General features: G+C 34.8%; 1 protein-coding gene across 1 annotated transcript in view; it reads right to left on the reverse strand.

Moving 5' to 3' along the window:
- Window positions 1-375: 375 nt before the first annotated feature.
- Window positions 376-26,973, reverse strand: part of LOC111043344 — a 468,499-nt gene continuing 441,901 nt past the window's right edge. Inside the window, exon 4 of the mRNA XM_039419622.1 lies at window positions 376-895. Within this exon, the coding sequence (XP_039275556.1) occupies window positions 741-895 (155 nt within the window). The 3' untranslated portion in view covers window positions 376-740. The remainder of the gene's footprint in view (window positions 896-26,973) is intronic.

The raw sequence follows: 26,973 nt of genomic DNA on the forward strand, positions 1-26,973 counted from the left end.
ACTAAACTCTGAGAAATACTGATCTCAATATTGAGACTACCCTCTCAGATGTGATGATCTCAATTGAGATTACACTCTCAGATGTGTTGATCTCAATTGAGACTGCACTCTCAGATGTGTGATCTCAATTGAGAAAACCCTCTCAGATGTGATGATCTCAATTGAGATTACACTCTCAGATGTGCGGTCTCAACTGAGACTAAACTCTGAGAAATACCGATCTCAATATTGAGACTACCCTATCTGATGTGCGATTTCAATTGAGACTACACTCTCAGATGTGTGAACTTAATTGAGACTACACTCTCAGATGTGCGGTCTCAATTGAGACTAAACTCAATATTGATTCTACACCCTCAGATGTGTTGATCTCAATTGAGACTAAACTCTGAGAAATGCTGATCTCAATAATTGAGAATACCCTCTCAGATGTGTTGATCTCAATTGATACGACTCTCTCAGATGTGTTGATCTCAATATTGAGACTACCCTCTCAGATGTGCCGATCTCAATTGAGACTGCATTCTCAGATGTGCGATCTCAATTGAGAGTACACTCTCAGATGTGCGATCTCAATTGAGAGTACACTCTCAGATGTGCGATCTCAATTGAGAGTACACTCTCAGATGTGTTGATCTCAATCGAGATGACTCTCTCTCAGATGTGTTGATCTCAATCGAGATGACTCTCTCTCAGATGTGTTGATCTCAATTGAGACGACTCCCTCGGATGTGTTGATCTCAGTTGAGTCGACGCTGCGACGTGAGCAGCGAAGAGAGACAGACGCCGGCGAGAGGGAGAGCGAGAACTGTCCACAAGTGCACCGTCTGCTGACTCACTCCTCGATTGCACCCGTCCTCACGGCAACAGTAGATCTTCGTGCCCCATGCTTCACCTGCAAACCAAAACAACCAGTTACAACCAACATGTTTCATAATATTTTTCAAATTCAAATTCAAATTTATTCCACACTCATAAATACATATACATAAATCAAATAAAGCTCAATATGACAACACAATCCAACCAAAATGTAATATTAGGGTTGAGTTAGCCAGCTAAAGTGTTATTTGATAACTGTGGATTGTGAACGCCCCATCTAAACCCATCTGCTATTAGCTAACTGCCGTAGCGATCCAAGCGGATAATTTGTGTAACTTAAAGTTAGTTTGAAAAAGTAAGATTATAAACATCCGTTTTAACAGAGATAGCTACTCATATATAGCTACGTTTTAACAGTTAGCGGACTCAAACCTGCGCTATCTGCTGTCTCGTCTGTTAATTTTTTTCTAACGTACCACTACAGCATTGAGTTAGCAAATAGCTGGAGTTAGCGAATAGCTCGACTTAGCCAGCTAACTCCAACATTGTGAATACCCCTAATAATAAACGGTAAGTGAAAAATTATTTATTTTTGATTAAACTTATTTATAAGTTTCTCAGTTTATCTCGTTGATAGTTTGACATCTTGCGAGCCCGAACTCCACAATATTTGTTAATTTATTTTTCAACGATCAGTGAAAGTTTATACTGAATTGAATCAGCTGGTGATTTTGTCTCAAAATGAAGCAAATTATAACAAATAAGACTATATTTGAACCTGTTTTATCTGAGAATCCGTTCAATGGCACCATGGTAAGGTCTACCTTATAATGGTTGTGATGAAAGATAGGAGAAGACCGTTTCCGATTCTCTGCCTTGCCACTGCCTTCTATTAAAGACAGATGATACCAATATATCTGATGAAATATTAATTGTTCATTCCTGTTTAAAATGATCAATAAATTATACTTTATTCGTAAAAAATATTTTTTTCAATTATCAAATAATAAAATATTCATATTTGAGATTTAAATATTCTGTTAATCATAATATTTCTACATTGCTAAAAAACTCCAAGTCGACTCCAAGGCTAGGGGCACACCAGTTAGTCAAGACAAGACAAGACACGTATAGTCACAATACTTCACATAGTTGCTTATGAACACATGTCTAATTGCAATGACTATCAGTGTGAGTGTGAATAAGCAACAAAGTGAAGTATTGTGACTAAACGTGTCTGATCATGTCTTGTCTTGATTAACTGGTGTGCCCCTAGCCTAAGAAGGAGGTCGTTTAATAGATGTAATATTTCAAAAAATTAACTTATTTATTTTCTGTTAATAAACGTCATTGTAACTACACGCTTTTCACTTTATTTCCATCCAATAACTTTAAAATTGATAGTTTGACAAGTAGTATTTTAAAACCACCTGATTCATCTGCGCCACTCTGTATTTGAAGATATGAGATCAAATCAAATCAAATCAATTTATTCTCACAATTTACAAATAATACAGTACAGTTACAGTACATTTATATATACCCTTACGTTATGAGAGACTCACATGTAGGCTTAAGCCTGTGTTTGTGAGGGCCTGGCGTGATTCGCTAAATTTGAAATCGATAAACTAAATTATGAAGATTATAATATTATATCAAACTAAATTTGAGAAAAATACAGATTAAAAAGATGATATGAGTAAATGTTGATGTTATAGAAAGAAAGCAAATAATTGGCTGCAGAAACAGCCAGTTATAATTAAAGACTAAAATGTTAGTAAAACTAAAAGTTAGATACACTATAGCAATGCTGCAATTAAATACAAAGTTATAAAGAATTTTCCAAAACTTAAAATGAATGATGGTGATGATGATAGACAATCCAATCAAAAACAAGTAATACTATAACAGTAAACTACACAGGCTACAAAAAAAAAATCGCGACAATATTGCTCCAATATTGAAAACTTTGACAGATTTTTACGTTTTTTCAGAACTTTGACATTTGACAAGTATTCCAAAAACACTCGACAGTTTTAAAACTTTGACAGTTTTTTTCCAAAACTTGGACATTTGACAAGTATTCTGAAAACACCCAATCAATCTGTACCACTCTGTATATTATGGAACATGGGATTATTGCATCAATATTGAGTGGAAGTCTAGGAATTGTTGGATCTGTGCAGGTGAATAGAGACATGCAAACGTTAAAATGGATGTGCCGATGCTTAGAATGGATTTTGAAGACGCTGCTCACACATCTCAGTATGTGCCACTCTATTACCGGTCTCAATCCAGAGATCCAGAGCAGAGCTACGTTTAAGTGCCGCTTGTTACGTGCCGCGCCTGCAGATCAGCCACAATGCCCCTATATTTCTTCATTGCATCCTCCACTCTGCTAATGGGCAGCGATTGAAAGCCGGTGAATCACTTGTTAATTTCGTAATTACTACAGTTGGTTTATATGGATTTTGTTGAAGGTGAGAAATCCAAATTCGTGTATTTTATGGAAAACCAGTTAATCACTTGTTAGTTTCTTAATTACTGCAGTTACTTTATATGGCTTCTATTGGAAGTGAGAGCTGAAAATTCGTGGATTTTATGGAGAATCAGTTAATCAATAATCACTGTGCTCAGTGTTCTTGTTTCAATTTGAGAACTATAATAAGTTAACAGAGAACTTTTCTGATTAGTGCGCTCACTTCCCCCACTTGTGATCTATCACATCCCTTTTCCAATCCTTTCCAAAAATTCCAAGGATCAAAAGCCTTCCTATGACATGGATAGCCATAGTTGGAAGAACTTTTGATCCTCTACCCTTCTTCACCACATAACATGTATAAATTGCCTTCTAATATTGTATCATCATATTTATGTTATTTATTTTATACTGTAATGTTTTTTTATTGATGTAATAAATGTTTATTTCATATTATTGTATCTTATGTGTGTGTGTGTGTGTGTGTGTGTGTGTGTGTGTGAATAAATAAATAGAAATTGAAATAGTCAAAATTGAAATTCTCCTTGAAGAATGTGTCATAAGTGATAACTGAGTCCACTGCAAATCGATATTGTGTAACTGGAGAGTAATTGAGCAAAAATAATCCTATCATCATGTTAATTTGTGAATGATTGATCACTGGTGAAAAGTAAAATTTCAAACTATACAAAAAAATAGAGAAGCAAATTACGGGAAATCAAGTCCTTCAAAACTTTCAGCCGAGGTGAGAGAAAGTTTTTTATCGCTGCGGGTGATGCCCGCTAGAGCTCCAGGCTTGTGCGTGGGTAATGAGACAAACGATGATGAGAGATGAATGGATCTACAGCTTCAGGTAGGTTCCGAACAACTCATTTGATCGGTTTTTATCGCTGCGGGTGATGCCTGCTAGAGCTCCAGGCTTGTGCGAGGGTAATGAGACGAACAATGATGAGAGATGAATGGATCTACAGCTTCAGGTAGGTTCCGAACAGACTCATTTGAAGGAATGGGCTCTAAAAGTAGAAACCCTTCCAAAGGAAGGTACAAGCACTGAAAGTAAAAGTAGATTTAATCAATACTTGATTAAAATCTGCTGAATTTCGTACAAGTTGAAGGATTTCCGTTTCACAAAGCCTTCCTTCCTTTAAGAATCGGCATGAAATCGTATTCTATTTATGTAATGGATGACAGTTCTAAATAGTGTGTTTATCTTCTCCGTCTCAATATTTCATAGTTTTTCAAAGTTTGGAATTTTACAACTATTTGTAATTAAATTAGGAGTATTTTTCTAATTTAAAAATGGTTTGTGTGTGATGAATGAGTGTGTTTTGAATTGTAAATTGAAGAATTTTGAAGTAACACATAACTCAACTACATTTGGACTGTTGTAAAAATCAGAAATTGAACCGTTTTAGCCTGTGGTACTTTTCTGTAAGTTGTGTAATTCTGAATGATTGAATAAATAAATGAATAGAATGATAGATTTATTGTATGATAGAATGGTCAATTGGACAATTTTTCATACGATTTATTGATGAGTGACAAAAGCTAAATTGATAAATACTTGTGAAACAGCAATGTGAGAATATATCCGAGTGCCACTCGAAATAAGGAAACATTTAATCCTGGTGAACAACGTTCAGCATTCAACTCCCTAAAGCTTATTCATTAGATCTTTCGAGCAAGCTAACATGGTTGTGACTACAGAAGAGTCGTTTCCCTCTCTCACCCGCTCCCTCAATCTCTCTCGCTCCTCTCTATCACTCTCACTTTTTCTCTTTTACAAGCCGCGTTCCCAACCAGCGCTTATTTGATTTGGCTCTTTAAAATTTGGCCCAACTTTGTTTCAATTGCATTGCTGAATGGCGAGCTTCGCATTACACAACAGTTGAATGTTCTCTTATCACCGTTTACCCGTTTCCACCATTCACAAAACTACTCATTCATATCCTGATTATTGTGTAGTAGTCTCGATATGAAAATTCTCTTCCGCTCAAATATGTAGAATAAACTTCTATGCAGAGAGATTAAAACTTTCAACTGCATTTGAGTGAAAATTTGCTATTTTCTTCATTGTGAACTAAATTGTAAATTGAGCACTGAGTTTTACTTTTGCTGTGAAAACTAAATTTCTTCAAAGTGGATGAAAATAGTGGATAATCTAAGATACAATATTATTCTGGGACACAATGTGAGATGCATCATTTAATAAATCAGTCAACAAATAATCCTTCATTGCCATAAAACATAAAGTGTTGTAACAAACGTCAAAGAAATTAATAAATGGAATAAGAACCGTAAAAGATATTAAATCCTTGAGGACGCCAATTTGATTTTCTTTCCATTGTACTTCGATTCAGAAATGTAACTGCTTCAATATACTCATACATTCAATCCTAATCAACGAATTTTATAATTATTATATCAAAATACATTCATATTCACACACAAATACAGTTTGCCAGGATTGGATTTAATGGTCCTACCAATTTGGTGCCTCTAGGCCTAATACGTTTTTCGACCCGACGCTATTTAGATTTATACTCCTTGATAAAACTTATTTATAAAATCTACAGCAGGCTTATCGTGTTAATTGTTTGAATATCATAATTTATTATCAAGCTGCAGCTTCATATCTATTGTAATATTTTGAAAGAATAATACATACAGGTTTGTTCTCTTTGAGAATTCTTGATAAAAATAATTCTACAGGAGAAAGGGAGAACTAGCTTAAGGCTGTGCAAAGGCTAAAAATAAACTTTCTACTCATGATATTTTTCGCAGTTTTATGATTCGTATATCATCAAGCTATCAGAATGAAAAAGTTTTTTCAGAAAAACATTTTTTTCAGATCATTACTTTTAGAGATAGATGAGCGCCTGAAGTTTGAATTTTCGGGAAAAACATTTCAAATTCGGTAAGATATAAATCAATGAGATTTAAAGGATGGATTCTTCATTGTATTGTTGATCTAGTGAAACAAAAATTTTCTGAAAATATCAATTTTTAAGATAGTTATTCAATTTACTAAAAATAACTTTAGTTGAGTTTGTTTTATATAGTTTTGTTGAAATAGTTTTTAGTTGAACTTTTTGTTTTACTAGATCAACAATACCATGAAGAATCCATCCTATGAATCTCATGGATTTATCTCTTACCGAATTTGAAATGTTCTGTCCCAAAAATTTAAACTTTAGGCGCTCATATCTCAAAAAGTAATAGTAAGAAAAAAATGTTTTCCTAAGAAAACTTTTTCATTTTGATAGCTTGATGATATACGAATCGAAAAACTTTGAAAAATATCACGAGTAGAAAGTTTGTTTTTAGCCTTTGCACAGCCTTAAGATGCAACGAATATGAGAGTGTCTAGACTAATGTAAGTAAGCCACGCCCAAAGTTCAACGAGCAGTCCCATTGGACAATGACTTGCATGTAAGATTCTCAAGCTGCTTGATTCCTATTGGTAGTAAGCTGTGAAGGTTAAATGGCGTCTAATCAATCCATTGACCAATCACACAGCTTCTTGGTTTTTTTGGCGTTGGCTACTAGTTAAACCACTCCTACATCAATTTCATGTTATTGCCCTGAGGTGTATATTCAACGATAAGAATGCAATAAAAGGGTAATTCATTTATTTAGAGAATTAGAATAGGCTGTACTAAAAATGCTTGAATTCGAAAGTATTAAGAATCTTGTTTTCGTTTAGCACGTTATGATTAGTGGATTCAATTCATCCATAAACACCTTCACAATTTCCTAGATCTTTCATCTCAAGTTTTTCTATCACAATTGGTTCTCTTACAATCATAACCAAAAGCTTATTATTTGTTGTTCTTGATTTATAATTATTCTTCTCACTATTGCCAATAATATATATTCTTTATTTTCTTCCTTTCTCTAATCTTCATTATTCTTGATTTATGTACTCCTCAGTAGGCTATTGTCAATAATATGAAATATATATTATATATAAGAATATATTATATTCTTTATTCTTGAGTTTTACAAACGAACTTATCATTAGAAACGTGATTGGAGGAGAAAAATGAGATTAACGTTGAGCTACTTCTCTCCAGAGTTTGGATAAGAAAACATTATGATGCATCTACGAGTAATATTTGTAAAATAACATCATAGTATCCTTTTGGAGAACTTTTTAATAAAAAGTAACAAATTAAAAAAACACAACGAGGATTTGAGGGTTTTTAATTTGTTATTTTATATCGAAAAGGGCACTATGATGTTATTTTGTGAATAAGAAATCAAAAAAACCTGAATATATGAGTTTTAAGAAGATATGGAACTACCAGTATTAATAATACCGATCGTGAACAACTTTATAACAAGAAATTGAATAATTTTTGTGTTGATTTTACACATCAAAGTCTGTTTCAATGTTAAAACTATGAGTTATCTGAGTGAAAGCTCCCAGCTTATTTTTCTGATTCCTGGGAGAACTCAGTTTGTTCAACACAAAAAGGATTGAGGAAGTAACCTGGAAACGTGTAGTTTATGATGGGAACGAGAACAAGAGTTTACTATGCTTTTGCTTTTGTGTACTGCCTTAACGAGTAAGTTAAAATTGGATATGAGGGTTCAACAATTGCGTGCTGAGAGGTGACATGATGAAACTTTGAAACTGGCAGATAAGACATCCTGAATTCAATATGAATTGTCTGTAGGAGACATTGTCTTGGTGGATAGTTGAACACAGAACTTCCGGAGCGCTAAAATAGAGCAGTCGTCGTATTATTGAACAGAGATAAGGAATTATTGAACAAAGAGAAGGTATTGAACAGAGAGAAGGAATTATTGAACAGAGAGAAGGAATTATTGAACAGAGAGGAGGAATTATTGAACAGAGAGAATGGATTATTGAACAGAAAGAAGGTATTATTGAAGAGAGAAGGAATTATTGAACAGAGAGAATGGATTATTGAACAGAAAGAAGGTATTATTGAACAGAGAAGGAAGGAATTATTGAACGGAGAGGAGTAGTTATTGAACAGAGAGAAGGAATTATTGAACAGAGAGAAGGAATTATTGAACAGACAGAATGGATTATTGAACAGAAAGAAGGTATTATTGAAGACAGAAGGAATTATTGAACAGAGAGAATGAATTATTGAACAGAAAGTAGGTATTATTGAACAGAGAAGGAAGGAATTATTGAACGGAGAGGAGGAGTTATTGAACAGAGAGAAGGAATTATTGAACAGACAGGAAGAAATATTGAACAGATAGAAGGAACTATAGAACAGAGAGGAAGAAATATTGAACGGAGAGAAGGAATTATTGAACAGAGAGAAGGAATTATTGAACAGAGAAAGGGAATTATTGAACTGAGAGAATGAATAATTGAACAGAGAGAAGGAATTATTGAACAGAGAAAGGGAATTATTGAACAGAGAGAAGGAATTATTGAACAGAGAGAATGAATATTATTGAACTGAGATAATGAATTATTGAACTGAGAGAATGAATTATTGAACAGGGAGAAGGAATTATTGAACAGAGAAAGGGAATTATTGAACAGAGAGAAGGAATTATTGAACAGAGAGAATGAATATTATTGAACTGAGATAATGAATATTATTGAACTGAGAGAATGAATTATTGAACAGGGAGAAGGAATTATTATTGAACAGAGAGAAATTATTATTGAATGGAGAGAAGGAATTATTGAACAGAGAGAATGAATATTATTGAACTGAGATAATGAATATTATTGAACTGAGAGAATGAATTATTGAACAGGGAGAAGGAATTATCATTGAACAGAGACTATGAATATTATTGTACTGAGAGAATGAATTATTGAACAGGGAGAAGGAATTATTATTGAACAGAGATAAATTATTATTGAATGGAGAGAAGGAATTATTGAACAGAGAGAAGGAATTATTGAACAGAGAGAGGCATTGTCGATTGCTATTTCTTGACGCATTAACGATCTTTACTTCTCTGGATTCTCGAATTCCGCAAATTCAAACAGAGCTCGTTTACTTGGATTATTTATCATTGTGATAGCGAGCTAGGAATAGAGTACATTTAAATCTGTTGTGGTTTACAAGTTACAGTACAGAAGTGTATATCCTATTCATTGTTTAGGTTCTGTAATTGAATTCATAAATTAATGAAATACAGTTTTTTTCAGTTATGGATAAATTTCACAAAATAAATTCTTATTAAAAAAAATATTCATAATTGTATAGATAAATTCATAATCTTATAGATAAAAATAATCGTTATAGTATATCGTTATTCATAAAGAAATGAATCGAGAAAACAACAGTTTTTCTTTCATTCAGTTTTGGAGAAATTCAACAATATCTATTCTTAATCAACAAATTTTTTACAATAATATTGAGTTGATCGCACAAAATTGACATCCTGGATCGAAATTCAAGGTAAAAGTTTCCATTTATTGTGTAGGCTATCTATATAAGAGAGAAATGACACTGATTCATTCACTCACTCATTCATAATCAACAGAACTAAAAATCTACTAGACCAAAAACGTTCAAATTTGGTAGGTCTGTTCAGTTAGCCTTTTAGAGGCACAATAAGAACGGGTTCGAAAAAATCCAAAAATACGCTCAAAATCTGCGTTTTTCCACCGTTTTTCTGCGTTTTCTTAGCTTTTTCAAGAACTAATGGGCTAAAAATGTTCATATTTGGTCCACGGGCTCAGCTGAAGAGTTGAATTGGATGGGTTTTGGAATAAAGCCCAAGCTATGCCCAAGGTCGGCGATTTTTGAACGTTTTTCCTGCGTTTTCTAGGCCTTCTCAAGAACTAATTCACTGATGGGAGCGGAGCCCCTTGGCTAGACGGATATGGCGAGCGAAGCGATCCTGCCGGCTACTCTTTTCATAGAAATGATAATTTTGACAGGACTTCAATTATTTTCACATTAAATAATCATGAAACATCAGGCTAAATATCTGACAAAAATCTGGTGTGGAGCACTCACACAACTTTCCTTGCCGTTATGAAAATTGATCACCTGACGCTAGTGTTCACCTGACGCGCATCTCAAGTCTATTATTCAAAGATCTTTGTCAGCTGGTGACAGGACAATAACGCTGAATACACACGAGATCTGCTATCATAGTGAATGATTTAATAGAATCAACTGCAGTTGCCAACAGTTTGCAATTGAATAATCACATTCTCTCAAATTTCAATCTTATTTTCAATTTTAGGTGAAAATGTTACTGGACATTAATTGTAGAGATTTTCATGTTGAATCTTTTCCACTCGAAATTTTTTTGTTCAAATTATATCTAAGATAATTGGAAATCTAAAATCAAACTTTGCATAGTTGGGGCGGAGCTCCTGGAATTTTTACAGATATGGGACTTGTGGCAGTTGATATAACTTATCAATGACTATTTTAGGTATGAATTTGATCAAAATCGTTGGAGCCATTTTCGAGAAAATCGCGAAAACCCGGTTTCTGACAAAATTTTTGCCGCCATCTTGAAATGCATTCTATCGAAATCGTTCGTGTCGGATCCTCATAGTGTAAGGACCTTAAGTTTCAAATTTCAAGTCATTCCGTTAATTGGGAGATGAGATATCGTGTACACAGACGCACATACACTCATATACACACACACATACAGACCAATACTCAAAAAACACTTTTTTGGACTCAGGAAACCTTGAAACGTATAGAAATATAGAAATTGGGGTACCTTAATTTTTTTATCTATGGTGATAGGGCAAGGAAAGTAAAAAGTTATCTCGTAGTTGTAGTTAATAAGTGAATAGTAATTATTGAACAGAGAGAAGCATTGTCACCTCTTCTATTTCTTGACGCATTAACGATCTTTACTTCTCTGGATTCTGGAATTCCTCAAATTCAAACAGAGCTCGCTTACTTGAATTATCTATCATTGTGATAGCGAGCTAGGAATAGAGTAGGCCTACATTTAAATCTTTTGTGGTTTACAAGTTACAGTACAGAAGTGTATATCCTATTCATTGTTTAGGTTCTGTAATTGAATTCATAAATTAATGAAATACAGTTTTTTTCAGTTATGGATAAATTTCACAAAATAAATTCTTATTAAAAAAAATATTCATAATTGTATAGATAAATAATCGTTATAGTATATCGTTATTCATTAATTAATGAATAGAGAAAACAACAGTTTTTCTTTCATTCAGTTTTGGAGAAATTCAACAATATCTATTCTTAATCAACAAATTTTTTACAATAATATTGAGTTGATCGCACAAAATTGACATCCTGGATCGAAATTCAAGGTAAAAGTTTCCATTTATTGTGTATCTATATAAGAGAGAAATGGCACTGATTCATTCATTCACTCATTCATAATCAACAGAACTAAAAATCTACTAGACCAAAAACGTTCAAATTTGGTAGGTCTGTTCAGTTAGCCTTTTAGAGGCACAATAAGAACGGGTTCGAAAAAATCCAAAGTCACACTCAAAATCTGAGTTTTTCCAGCGTTTTTCTGCGTTTTCTTAGCTTTTTCAAGAACTAATGGGCTAAAAATGTTCATATTTGGTCCACGGGCTCAGCTGAAGAGTTGAATTGGATGGGTTTTGGAATAAAGCCCAAGCTATGCCCAAGGTCGGCGATTTTTGAACGTTTTTCCTGCGTTTTATAGGCCTTCTCAAGAACTAATTCACTGATGGGAGCGGAGCCCCTTGGCTAGACGGATATGGCGAGCGAAGCGATCCTGCCGGCTACTCTTTTCATAGAAATGATAATTTTGACAGGACTTCAATTATTTTCACATTAAATAATCATGAAACATCAGGCTAAATATCTGACAAAAATCTGGTGTGGAGCACTCACACAACTTTCCTTGCCGTTATGAAAATTGATCACCTGACGCTAGTGTTCACCTGACGCGCATCTCAAGTCTATTATTCAAAGATCTTTGTCAGCTGGTGACAGGACAATAACGCTGAATACACACGAGATCTGCTATCATAGTGAATGATTTAATAGAATCAACTGCAGTTGCCAACAGTTTGCAATTGAATAATCACATTCTCTCAAATTTCAATCTTATTTTCAATTTTAGGTGAAAATGTTACTGGACATTAATTGTAGAGATTTTCATGTTGAATCTTTTCCACTCGAAATTTTTTTGTTCAAATTATATCTAAGATAATTGGAAATCTAAAATCAACTTTGCATAGTTGGGGCGGAGCTCCTGGAATTTTTACAGATATGGGACTTGTGGCAGTTGATATAACTTATCAATGACTATTTTAGGTATGAATTTGATCAAAATCGTTGGAGCCATTTTCGAGAAAATCGCGAAAACCCGGTTTCTGACAAAATTTTTGCCGCCATCTTGAAATGCATTCTATCGAAATCGTTCGTGTCGGATCCTCATAGTGTAAGGACCTTAAGTTTCAAATTTCAAGTCATTCCGTTAATTGGGAGATGAGATATCGTGTACACAGACGCACATACACTCATATACACACACACATACAGACCAATACTCAAAAAACACTTTTTTGGACTCAGGAAACCTTGAAACGTATAGAAATATAGAAATTGGGGTACCTTAATTTTTTTATCTATGGTGATAGGGCAAGGAAAGTAAAAAGTTATCTCGTAGTTGTAGTTAATAAGTGAATAGTAATTATTGCACAGTGCACACAATATGTCCCTTTGGTATGTCCCTAATTTCAACTACATTGCATTTCGATCGATAACTTTCAATCAAATCAACCGTATCTGAATGTATAATAAAATTACTAGCTAGTAGCTAGATCTAGAGCACAGTTCTAGAATCGTAAATCGTATCGCAGACAAAATCTAATTAGGTTTTATCTGCAACTGCAACTACCGTACTATAAAAAAGCAGTATCTCTTCCAACTAGAGTAAAAATTGTGCTTGTTCCAAATTAGAGAGATCTGTTCTTCCAGAAGGCATTGCAGCCTATCAAGAATGAATAATGCGTCTCTAGTATTATTGCAAGATGCATGTTACATTTTCAACGAAATAACAAATTTTCCTTTTTTTTTGTGTAGTTGAGAAGTTGATATTGTGTTAATTATTCATATTGAATGAAAAAGACTAAGAAATTGTCAAAAAACCACTGATTTATTGATAATTAGAAAGACCGGTTTCGGTTATTACACCATAGAGATTGACAATGGTGTAATAACCGAAACCGGTCTTTCTAATTATCAATAAATCAGTGGTTTTTTGACAATTTCTTAGTCTTTTTCATTCAAATAACAAATTCCCAGAAGCGAGATAACTCAATAGTAATCATGTCAAATATTTGAATTCCTCCTGAAATATTCTGATTATCAAGTGTTTATTCAAAATCTCTTATGAATTAATCACATCTTAAATAATAATAACAACACTTAGAATTGGAATGTAGCGGCTAATGAAAACACGTGCGTGTATGATTAATGAGTCAAATAGAATCATGGAATGAGTTGAAATGGAAAATGATTGAATGATAAAATACTCACAAAACAAAATAATCTACCAATTCATGACATCGACCGCGATATAATTGAAATTTTATTCGCTTCAGTCGCAGAAATACAGCAATAATTTTAGTCAAAATAAATATGAAAAATACTCAAAACCCAACATCTTTCAAAGCATTCTCAAAACCCATCAATGACCGAGCTCTCATTACAAGCATTACAATGTATTAGAAATTGTTATAACGATCATAATTATACTCATGCTAACACCTATCAAAGCAGAAATTCATTGAAAAATTATTTCAACATCAAAATATTCAAAACGTTAGCAAACAAGATATTCTAAAAAATACTGTATCAACAAATAAAGCACATTTAATCACTTGCAATCAAGCAAATAAATGGAATTTCGAGTTATGATTATGGGAAAAATTGAAACCAAACATCAACATACAATACTTGACACCAATCTGTTAGTAACAAAATAACAATTATTATTATAGAAATAACAGAAAATATAGATTTGAATAGCTAGGGGAAAACACCAAGAACACCAAAACTATTAATTGAATATACGAATACTAATGGAAATCGTAGAGGAATAATTATTAAAATATTGAAGCTTTAGAACAGTAATAAAATCATAGAAAAGCCAAAATAGTGTAAGTGTTGTTCTCTTGTTTTTGTTGAGTTGTTAGTTTCATCTGTTCTATAAATACCTCAAATAACAATGATTGATATTTTTCCTACGCTTATCTGCAATTTCATGAAGTTATGGTCACATTTAGAGCTTGTTCACATGACAGCGATTTACGCTCGGTTGTCGCTCGATTGGCAAATCGCTCGGTTTGCCAGCCTCGTACACATGACAGCGAATTCATGAGCGGTTTGCGCTCGGTTATGATAAATAATTACTAGGTATATCTATGTACTCAATCTTAATATCTTAATCTATGTACTTAATCATTATATTACTCTTAAACATATATTACTGCTCTGATCGAAACCGCTCGGTTGACTGAAGACATGTGTACGCTCTCATGCCTGCTCTAGTATATCGAGCCGCCCGGCAACCGAGCGACAACCGAGCGGTTGTAGTCTGAGACTAGGCTACAACCGCCGCGATTCGCCGGCGACTACTAAAACCGAGCGATGCATGTGTACGGCACCATGTGTTTCCCGAGCGTAAATCGCTGTCATGTGAACAGGCTCTAAGAGCCTGTGTGTAAACCGAGATGGATTTAAGAAAACACATTCTATACTATAGGGAGGTCCACGTTATGATGGCAATATTTGATTAGCATTTGAGTTGCTATCCTTGTCTATCATTCGACAAAGTAGATAGTGCTCTCCTTTTCCAGTTCCGCAATGTTGCCAGATCGTTATTAAACAATGTAGAATTATCATTAACAAAATATTTAATCTCAATTATAAAAATGTTCAAGATCCGAAAACGGATAGGCATAGAGAAGAAGAAGTACCCTATTGAAAAAGAAATAAAATAGATATCTAAACAACCCTATTTAAAATTGTCTATTAACAACATGTTTCGGCTATATGATGCCATTATCAAGGGTACTTGGACGATTTCTATTTTTATTCACGCTATCTTTTCTGTATGATACAATTTCCTCACATCAGCTGACAAAACCGGGTTGAAATTATTCAAACCAAGACGGTGTGGATTTAGAAAGATTCCGAATAATATTTGCAAGTAATTTCGAAGACACCAGTGCCATGTGCTCCCTACGGCTAACAATCCTGATTTATAACCGAGTCTACATCATTAATGTCAACATGTTGAGATATGTTACTGCGGGAGGAGAGAGAGAGAGACAGTGAGTGGAAGAGAGAGATTCAGAGACAGTGAGAGAGAAACAGTGTGTGAGAGGAGAGACAGTGAGTGAGAGAGACGGTGTGTGAGAGGAGAGACAGTGAGTGAGAGGAGAGACAGTGAGTGAGAGGAGAGACAGTGAGTGAGAGAGACAGTGTGTGAGAGAGTGACAGTTTGAGGGAGAGAGACAGTGTGAGAGAGAATGTAAATGAGGGAGCGAGAGAGAGTGTGTGAAGGGGGCCATGAACCATCCATTAGCCTTGTGTGGAAATTTATATGAGTTATGGTCTGATAGTGTAGTGTAGTGTTTGCTAATACACACAAGATTTATCTTCGTCGACCTGATGTTAATAACAAAGCAATGAACATCACTTACAGAGGCATTTATCTTCCTGCTTCTTCGAGCACAAAATAAGGGGCTGCTGATGCAAAATTTTGCCTGTTTTTTGGGTGACTCAGAAAGGGTGAATTCCTGGATAATGGTGGATTCGAATTGAAAGTAGGATTGCAGAACATATCATAGATTGGAATAAACAAAATGGGGAATCACTTTTTGTGTAGTTGAGAAGTTGATATTGTGGTAAAATTATTCATATTGAATGAAAAGGACTAAGAAATTGTCAAAAACCACAGATTTATTGATACTTAGAAAGACCGGTTTCGGAACCGAAACCGAATCTAAGTATCAATAAATCTGTGGTTTTTGACACTTTCTTAGTCCTTTTCATTCAAAATTGAGAAAGACCTTGGAAAAATCTTTTCATTCAATCTTGGAAAGACCGGTTTCGGAACCGAAACCGAATCTAAGTATCAATAAATCTGTGGTTTTTGACACTTTCTTAGTCCTTTTCATTCAAAATGGGGAATCCAACTTTGCACAACATTTGTTAACCAATAAATTAAGTTCAAAGTTGAGGAGAATGTTCAGTTCCTGCACTGTTTCTGTTCTGTTTGCTAAAAACAAAGGCGGATTTTTGAATATTCTTGAGGCTTTGAAATAATAAGAGTAATTAAGAACAATTTCCAGTATAGTTAAAATAACAAGAGTCATTTCAATCAATTCAACACTACAAATCTTGTTTATCATAACCTTGTTGGTATAAATTAGTCGATATTGTTTCTCTACTTACGTTTTTGTTTCACTTGTTTTTTCTGGTTTTATTTTATTTTGTACTGCAAGTTAATTCGTTTATCATAGCGGGTCTGACGCTTAAACCGCCATTTTGTGATGCTTCTATTCTATGCACCGTTTAGTGGGAGGAGATTGTCTAGCTAGGCCAATGGCAGGCGTTCATGTCCTTGACCAATAGCGGCTCTCGACTACTAGTATAAATTCTGCCGCTTTTGTATTCAGTTTTAGTTTACCAGAGATTGATAATGGTGTAACAACCGAAACCGGTCTATCTATTTTTAATAAAATCTGTGGTTTTGACAATTTTCAAGTCTTTTTATTTAAGACTTGCAGGTAACCCGTGCTCCGCAAGGGTCTATTAAAAACTTGACAAACTGAAAGCTTGATCTACTGACATCTTAAAGAATTTAAAATAGGCCTATAAACATCCTCGGTAAATTGAGAATTAGTTTATCGAGAGATTTATGGATTCAATAAGTTTATGGAGCGTTCTGGAAACGCATTTCTCATGTTTATCGATTCAATAAAGTTATTGAATGAATAAACAGTTTATGGAAGGACTGAGAAACCGGGCATATGTATGCAAAATTTCAAATTAATCAGTTCAGTAGTTCAAACGTGATTCATGGATTGCCTATCCCGTTCGAGTATAAGTCAATTGTTTCCTTTATCATATTATAGATTATTTTATCATCAATTCCTAGTAAAAAGTGAGATTTTTGCATATAACTTGAAATGAAATCAAGTCTGTACTATAGAACGGTATTTCTCTTGAAATATTGTTCATTTAAGCTTCAGCTCACTACAAACTTGTTGGACCACAGTGATAACTATCGTGAACTTTGTAAACAGTATTCTAAACTCCAAGCCATCTTTCAACTATCTTTGCCCTAAATTAGTGATTAATTATTCCAGTTTATCTTATCTTACAGTACTGACGTCAATGAATGATGAGGAAAGGGTACACCAACATCTAACAATTTCAGTTTCATCAATCCTGGTCAAAAGCATGCAATCTCATAGAAACCTTCTAAATATAATTTTGATTTGAATTCGTTCAACTTATATAATCAAAAGTCTATTGTTCTTCACGAAAATTCCAAGTTATCAATGCATGCAAAATTATGAGATTAATATTAACATCCAAGTTTTAGAGCTCTGTCTTGAGTGGACTCTTTGTTTAACTCAGTTTTCCGCTTGTTTTGGGAAAGATGGAGAATCTTTTAGTGAAGATGGAAAATCTTTCAGAGAAAATGGGAAATAAGTTCGGAAGTGACAGAGCTGTGGAGATTGGGTTCTTCTTTGATTAAAAGATCAACAACAAGTCGCTCCCTAATTCTTTCCGGTTAGGCTCTGCTCAGACTGGAATGTTTTATTTGTACACTCTCTTACCCTACTCAGTTTTCTCTTATTGAGAACAAATATAATAGATTTCCGCAGTTAAAACTCTACGCCAAGTTTTTATTGGATTGATTCCTCAATATCATAGAGTTCAGTAGCAATGTTATTCCTTTTAAAATAGTACCAAATGAGATTTTAGCAAACTGAGGGCATATAATTTACACCCAGAACGGACGGTCTTAGGTGGATATAGATATCCATTTATATACATCTCGACCATCTCAATGCCCGATTTTCAAGCTCGATCAAGACATGGTCATATCGGGTACGCTTCATGTTATGAGAGCACTGGAATGTTATCTATATAAGCTAGAGCCAAATAAATGATATGCTCAATGCACTCTTTGTAAATCGTAGGCGATTTAACCCAAATGTCTCCACCGAGCTTGGTGGAATCGGCTATAAGATCGTTGAATATCGGAATTTTGACCGCACATACCCAAACTATACCTCGGAAATGCAACTTTAGTCTGTGAAAATCAAGAGGAATGTATGAGAAAAGTATGTGATAGGCTGAATAACCATTGATAAATCAAATCTAAGGAGAAAAATTGATTCCGGAGTAGATAGGATTGATAGGCTGATGATTTATATAAATTTGCATAATATAATAATTATTGAGAAGTACATATTATGAGCTTTCAACTATTTCTTGATAGTAAGGTGAGTAATATGATAATAATTGTACCGTATGTAATATTATAAATAAATTAATAATTGAGCAATGAATGAATGTGTTCAAACAATATTTTCCATGCTACATATGCATAGAACAAATGGCTGGATCAGTTTCAGATTTGAAAAATATTGTGTCATTTTATTTTGAATATCGGGGCACCGAGCTTCGCTCGTTATTTTTATTTATTGATAAACAGAACAAAATTCTCTAAAATGATATTTTACAGCTGGCTATACGTTAGCTTATGAATTTCGGGGATGCGATATTTTGATTTTCCACAGAATCATCACTCGCTTACTTTTTACTATCCACAGACGACGAAAGTCTCAGCTGTTTCAGCCAAGGATGAATATTCTAATGTCGTTCAGCGAGTTTTCCCAAGGATTAGATCTAGTGCAATCGAACTTTTATATCATAAACCTACTATGTTCCAAATTTCGTGAAAATCGTTAGAGCCGTTTTGAAGATCCGTTGAACATAAATAACCAGATATAAATACACAGAAATTGATCGCTTAATATGAGGACACTAGCAGGAAACCCGTGCTTCTCAAGGGTCTATTTTAAAACTTGACAAACTGAATACTTGACGTAATGAAATCTTGAAGAATTCAAAATAGGCCTATAACTATTCTCGATTAATTATTAAGAATCTATATGCATAATTTCAAGTTAATTATTCCAGTAGTTCAGACGTGATGATGCATCAAACATAATTTTCCTATCCCGTACGTGTATGAGCCAGTTCTTTCCTTTATTACAGTAAAGATGAATTGAGATTTACTGCTTTTTGCCACCCTTCAGGGTGGGAAAATAAGACTAATGATGAAGTGTAATGTTGAATCTAAATAATGGATAACTCGTGTTAGTGATCAAACAATGTGTTATGTGAATCTTCTTCATTTGTCTGTAAAGTGCGTCATCAAGAACTCATTTCATTCACTGTGCTGTCGGAAAAATATCGGGATAAAATTGAAATGCTCCAAAATGCAGTTTGTTCATGCTTACACTTCTATATCAGATTGTGTTCTGCTTACGGTGTATATTCGAAATTGGTATGAACTTGATATGAGAATTGGACATTGTTGCATCACACAAAAAAAGGGTACTTTCAAGGACTTTCTGTTCAGAAGAATTATTTGTCATGCATTCAAAACAAATAAATGGATTCTTATCTATCAAAACAAAATAAAAAAGTGTACTTTTCGGACTAATCCTTGAAGAGGTTTGAAATATTTCTTCTATGTTCAGTTCTGAAGTATCTAGATTTGGTCATCTGCTTTGTGAAAATATTCAAGGTCTAGACATTTTGTGAAGTAAAGAACAATAAGACCTATTTTAGACTATGTGTGATCTCATCTCAATTTGGGAGGGTATAGGACAGGGTTACCTTGTTTCTCCTTTCCCTATCATTTAGATGAGATGATAAATGACGCCCAAGTCCTCCCATTAATTAATAAATGGATATATTAATAAATATTGAACACGGGATGAATTTGTTCAAACAATACTTTCCATGCTACATATGTATGGAACAAATGAATGGATCAGTTTCAGATTTAAAAAATATTGTGTCATTTTATTTTGTTATGAATTCAGATTTACTGCACTCTGCCATCCTTCATGGCGGGAAAAATAAGCTTACTGATGAAACTTTCAATCTAAATTATGGGTAAACCGTATTAGTGAACGAACAATTAGCGTCTGCCTATCCTTATTGCTATTCTAAACAATGGAACTCTCACTAGACTGCTACCCCCAAAATCGCTCATTGGACGTAACCATTTCGATTATGTACTTATGGTATGAATAAATAAATAAATAAATGAATAATACAGAATAATACATCCACATACGGACTAGGAACATTGAAAAAACGTGCGATCATAATAGTCTTTTACAGTTGTATGGTGACCCTGATATAAGGCGTTCAAAACTATATTTCCTCAAGCTTCAAGGGTTTTACAAAAGCATCCAGGAAAGGATGGTGAACTAGCGCCCCCCCCCCAAAATCGCTCATTGGACGTAACCATTTCGATTATGTACTTATTGTATGAATGAATGAATAATACAGAATAATACATCCACATAAGGACTCGAAACATTGAAAATACAGTATTTATAATAGGTTCTCAGGGGTTTTAAGGTCACCCTGATATAAGGCGTTCAAAACTATAGTTCCTCAAGGGTTTTGCATCACCAGCCAGGAAAGGATGGTGAACTAGCGTCGCAATGTATTCAATTGCTTGTAATGGGGAACTGCTGAATTTAGCGATTGTAGGGGAGGGGCTGGTGCTGAGGTGTTTTAAGGGTTGGTTGGTGGTAGGGTGGGGGCGAGTGTAAGGGGAGGGGTAAGTCATAAAGACGCAGGAAACAAGTGATGCTCAGGTGACTACAATGTAAATGAGCCCAGGAAGCCAGCAGACTCCGTCGCTGACCGGAGCTATTAACCCACTCTTGACTCAGGGTGTTCCTACCCTCGCATTAATTTCGGCTCCTGTCAAAAACATTGCACCTATTGTTCGGGATTTCGACCCGCCTCATCCCCACCACCAATTCAGGGACAGGGGGGTGGGACAAGAGCTTAACGCTCAACTTCGGCTCTACCTCGTTCAGTGTGTTCAGTTTCCACTTCCCTACTAGGTTCTCAACTACTTCATAATATCATTAGAATATTAGGTTAGGTATTGTTATCAAATCTACTCCCGTTAGTTGGTCAGTCACTGTGCTCATTCACTATAGTGAGGTACACGTTATAACGGGAGTGTTTCATTGATATTGGTGTCGCTACTAATGTTGAATTGTTATCAAATCTACTCCTGTTAGAGGGTCAATCACTGTGCTCATTCACTATAGTGAAGTCCACGTTATAATGGGAGTGTTTCATTGATATTGGTGTTGCTACTAATATTGTATTGTTATCAAATCTACTCCTGTTAGAAGGTCAATCACTGTGTCCATTCACTATAGTGAGGTTCACGTTATAACGGGAGAGTTTCATTGATATTGGTGTTGCCACTAATATTGTATTGTTAGATAACACAAAGCAATGTGATGTTTAGAAGCTTGTTGGTGGAATGGCTCTTCAGCATAGGCTGGATTGGAGCTGAGAGGCTAATTCACTCACCTTACACCTAGGAAGAGTAAATGCATTGGAGAAAAACTTTGTACATTAATATTTCGAAATGCTAAATTCATCTATACATTCATACCTCACGTTCAAGTATTTAGAGTTTCAAAACATAATACAGGCTTATGAAAAATGAATTACAACCGGTTTTTGGGTCCTCTTGCTCTCCCACTCTGGATATCAAGTTACACCTAACACTATATTATGTTATCACTTGTAATCCACCTACTGTTATCTGAATCTTAATCACATATTGTAATTTATAGTAAATATAATAACATATAACTACTTATTAAATAATACTGCTTGCTGGAACTGTCCCCCAATCTCAGACGCATTGTCTTACTGGGGGAATTCCATTCAATCAATATGTTCTTTGTACTGTTTTTGTGAAAATGTGATTCTTATTTTGTTGAATATCAAATATAATTATGTACATGTATTGTATGCCAAGTGGAAATAAAAGAATTGAATTGAATTGTTATCAAATCTACTCCCGTTAGTGGGTCAATCTCTGTAGTGATTGACCCCACTATAGTGAGGACCACGTTATAATGACAGTATTTCATTAATATTGGTATTGCTATCCTTGTCTATCATTCGTCAAAGCAGATAGCGCTATCCTTCTCTAGCTCCGCAACGTTGCCAAATCGTTTTTTTACAATGTAAGAATTTATTTTCATTTATTCATATGGCTTTTATCGGCAGAGAGATCCTTTTGGATGTTCTGTCTTCCCGTATTACCCAATATCAATTCCCATTTATACTCAATGGAAGAATTAAATTTATTAACCGACTATTTATGATAATTCAATATTAAATCATTGAAAATTATATTTTCTTGGCGAAATAAATAGTATTGATTATTTTAAACAATGATATTACATCAGATGTACCATTCAATTCCATTCATGATAATTCAATATTAAATCATTGAAAATTATATTTTCTTGGCGAAATAAATAGTATTGATCATTTTAAACAATGATATTACATCAGATGTACCGGTATAAGCTATCCTCTATAGAAGGCAGTGGCAAAGGCAGAGAATCGGTTACGCTGTACTACTATCTTTCTCCAGTGTTATTATAACCTCAATTATGACCGCAATATAATTGTCAAATGACACGGAAAGTGGAGTGTCAAGTTAATTCTGTTGAATATATTTGAGCCTACATTGGGTTGAGCAATCGAGAATGTAGCCTACTTTTAAAGACTTTGTGCCTCCCTGTGAGTTGGGGGAGCTTTGAGTCGAACATCGTACTCAAGAATGTGTTGAAAACCAGAATTCACCCTGCTTGTCGTAGGAGGCGGCTAAAATGGACCTCAAGGCAACTCCAGAAGTTGCATTGCCTTCAAACTCACGGGATCTGCCCCATCAGGGCAGTTTAGGAGGGGCAAAAAAGAAAAACCCAAAAAACCAGAGATGGGTGAACTCTAGGCACAAGTGTAGATCAAGAGGCTAAGTCGAGGTTGACCAGGTGCCCTAGAGGCGATTTGGTGACCCCTCCTTCAGCGGAAGGACCTAGAAAAAGGCCAGGAGTGGAACTGACTTAGGTCACGAGTTTGTGGGTGGAGAGGCCAAAACTCACCACTGCTCAAAAAAGGGCAGCCATTCAGGCAAAACTTCTTGGGAGAGGTGAGGAGTTTGACCCTGCAGAGTTTCGGAAGGGCAAAAAGAAAAACCAAAGATACCAGAGATGGGTAAAACTTCAAGCACAAATGTGGGTCAAGAGGCTGAGTCGAGGGTGGCTGTGCGCCGGGCGCCCTAGAGGAAGTTTGGCGTCCCCTCAGCGGAAGTATCTACAAAAAGGCCAGGAGTGGAACTCACGTAGGTCACGAGTTTGTGGGTGGAGAGGCCAAAACTCACTACTACTCAAAAAAGGGCGACCATTTAGGCAAATCTTCAAGGCAGAGGTGAGGCTTTAGACCCTGCGAAATTTCGTGGGAAAAACCCAAGAGACCAGAGATGGGTGGAGCTCCAGGCACAAATGTGGGTCAAGAGGCTGAGTCAAGGGTGACCAGGCGCCCTAGAGGCAACTTGGCCACCCCTTCCTCAGCGGAAGGACCTTCATGGAAGGCCTGGAGTGGTACTCACGTAGGTCACGAGGACTAATCAGTCTGAAGACACTGCCAAGCATATCACTGTCAATCATACCAGGTGATTAATGGGATGTTAGCATAGGGAAAAACTCCTGGTTCTTGTAAAGGACATAGGTATTGGTTTGCCTAACTAACATACTACTTGGGAACACAATAAGCTTCGGTTGACGTGTGGGGTTTTTTGAACCTTTGAATCCTTGAGTCCGTCCCTTCAAAAATAATAAAAATAATTATAATAATACCATTCTGTTCTTGATCTGTGGTGGCTACAACATCATGATCCTATGTCGAAAATAAAGTGTAGAACTGACAAATTGGTGTGCTTTTGAGTATCAGTTGAATTGGAAGCAATGACGTCATTTATAATAACTGATAGTTTGAATTGGATCAAGTTTGTTACTGCTGAACATTTTCTCAACACTTTCAATCCTGTCAATACTTTGTGGGAATGAAAACTATGATGATTTGCTTGTTGTGTTTCACAACAAACAATTTCTCTTTATTTAGCATACAAAAGCTATTGACACGGAGTTTCTCGTGTTAAGAATGAAATAAAAGTTGAATTGGTGTCGTTATTTATATTGAACTTTATACTAATGGGAGAGCTACTATCAGAGAAAACTTCTATAATATTGTATTCTGTGCTACTATTTAGCTGATATTTAGCAAATTATTTATTTAAAACTAGTTCCAAATGCTCTAGGTGGTTTGTTGGCTAGTAATAAGGTTCGATTGTGATACTACTTAATATATCAATATCAAAATTAATTACATAATCATCAAAACTATACAGCTGTCCTCAAGTTGTTTCTAATACTTATTGCTATATCTATGAAAAATGCGGTTGACAAGCTCTTTATTATTGTGTCTTTTGGAATCTGATTATTTGAACTAAAGTGTTGAAGTGGCTATATTAGACGTTTCGAAGTCACATCAATAAAGCTTCTATTGGAAGAAAGTCACATTGAAATCCATCACCAACAGAGTAATGACAGTTCTAGAGTCAATTTTTCTCATAACAATCATATTATTGAATGAAAATCCAAATTAAATGATGTGAATTGAATTCAATAATAATCATTAATTAATTCATTAGCATTTGAATAAATGCCATATCTCAGTAATTACCATCATAATCTCTATATACAAGAATAAATGTATGTTTGTGTGTTAGTTAGTTTGTTTGTTCCCTAACTACTAGAAAGATCTGCATGAAACTTTGGGAATATGTTTTGTGAATATTGGGGATGGTTTCTGACCAGAAATTCCAATACGGGGGCTAATAATAATTATATTTTAATCCATTTTACAGATCTATGTTTTCGAAATTGTCGGCCGAGCGGCTGACGTATAACGGAAGATCATTTTGTGATAATATGATTTAGCATATGAACTCACCAGCTGTAATAAACACGTCACTCTGTGATAAAATTGTTTACTGCTATTAAAACGGTAGTTGTAAGTACATAGGAAGTCCGTATTGAGACGTAAATGAAATTATTGTCAGATAAATTTCATGATTCATCAAATAAAGTCAAGTGTTACATGAGGTACATTGACTCTTTGGCTGTACGAAGTTCGCTAGTTAAGCTAGTAATCAATATTTTAATTTATGACTGTTGCAGTCGGAATTTATTTAAATCGATAAATCTCCGATCTCAAATCTTACATATTTCTTGAACAAATATTTATCTCAGACTTGAAAAGTGTATTCGAAGATTTCTAGATTTGGTAACTTTAAATAAATACGTTGAATAAAAAGATTAAGAAATTGTCATAAACCACAGATTTAATTAAAAGTAGAGAGACTGGTTTCGGTTTTTAGACCATTGTCAATCTCTGATAAACTAAAAGAGCAGCCGGATTTATACAAGTAGGCGAGTACCGCTATTGGTCAAGGACAAGAACGCCTGCCATTGGCCCAGGACTCTCATGAGTACTTGGAAATTCGGATTTGAACAGTCTGGTTTAATTTTTCAATGAAAGAGCTTTACTGGTGCAGTAGTTAATTGTGAATATTCTAAATTATCATACAAAGTACTAGATTTGAAAAACGACATCTGTAGAAAATCTGAAACATAATGGAGCGGCGATGATAGAGTGTAGAAGATAAGGTAGCTGGAAGTGATTGAATAAAAGCATAGAGAAACGATTGCATAGATATCCCATGGTATAGGGCGTTCATGTCGCAAGTTTTACTGTTATCCCAAGCCGATAATTCACATAGTTCTTTCCTATGTAGCTGTTTGACGCTGGTAGTCTCTCAAATTGTTCCGTTCATGGACTATCATCCCAACAAAACAGTAAAAATTGACAATAATCGACAGTAATCGGCTTGAGATAACAGTAAAAGTTGCGACATAAATTCCCTATACCATGGGATATCTACTTACACTATTGTTTCTCTATGATAAAAGCATATCTAAATGTCTTCGCTACCTTCTACCTTCTACTCTACCTTCTCACTTCACTATTCTCTGACACATTTGAATACATGCATTACTTTCCAACAATCTCAATTACCTTCTCTGGAACCCTATACCTTCGCCCCTCTACTATTCTTTGAAAGAACTATGATTGGCTCTCGGGGCATTCAACCTTGACAAAAAATTTAATTTGTGCAACCGGGTTTAAGTAGTTTTCATTCAAAAAACTAACCTACATTGAATTCCTGGCCTACTCAAGACATGGAACTATAGTGTGGTCCACGTTATAATGGCAGTGTACGATTGACAATACTGTTGCTGTCCTTTTCAATCATACAACAAAACAGATAGCGCTATCTCTCTCTCGCTTTGCAGTGTTGTCTATTTGCCAGAATATTTTATATTTACTTTTGACAGTGACTGAACAAAAGTAAACAAACAATTCTCAGCCGCCATTTTTTTCTTTATTCTATCAAAATACTTGAGTACACAAGTCTTATAATTGATTTAAAATGTATTT

Source organism: Nilaparvata lugens, chromosome 1 (assembly GCF_014356525.2).
Source record: "Nilaparvata lugens isolate BPH chromosome 1, ASM1435652v1, whole genome shotgun sequence".
Taxonomy (NCBI): domain Eukaryota; kingdom Metazoa; phylum Arthropoda; class Insecta; order Hemiptera; family Delphacidae; genus Nilaparvata; species Nilaparvata lugens.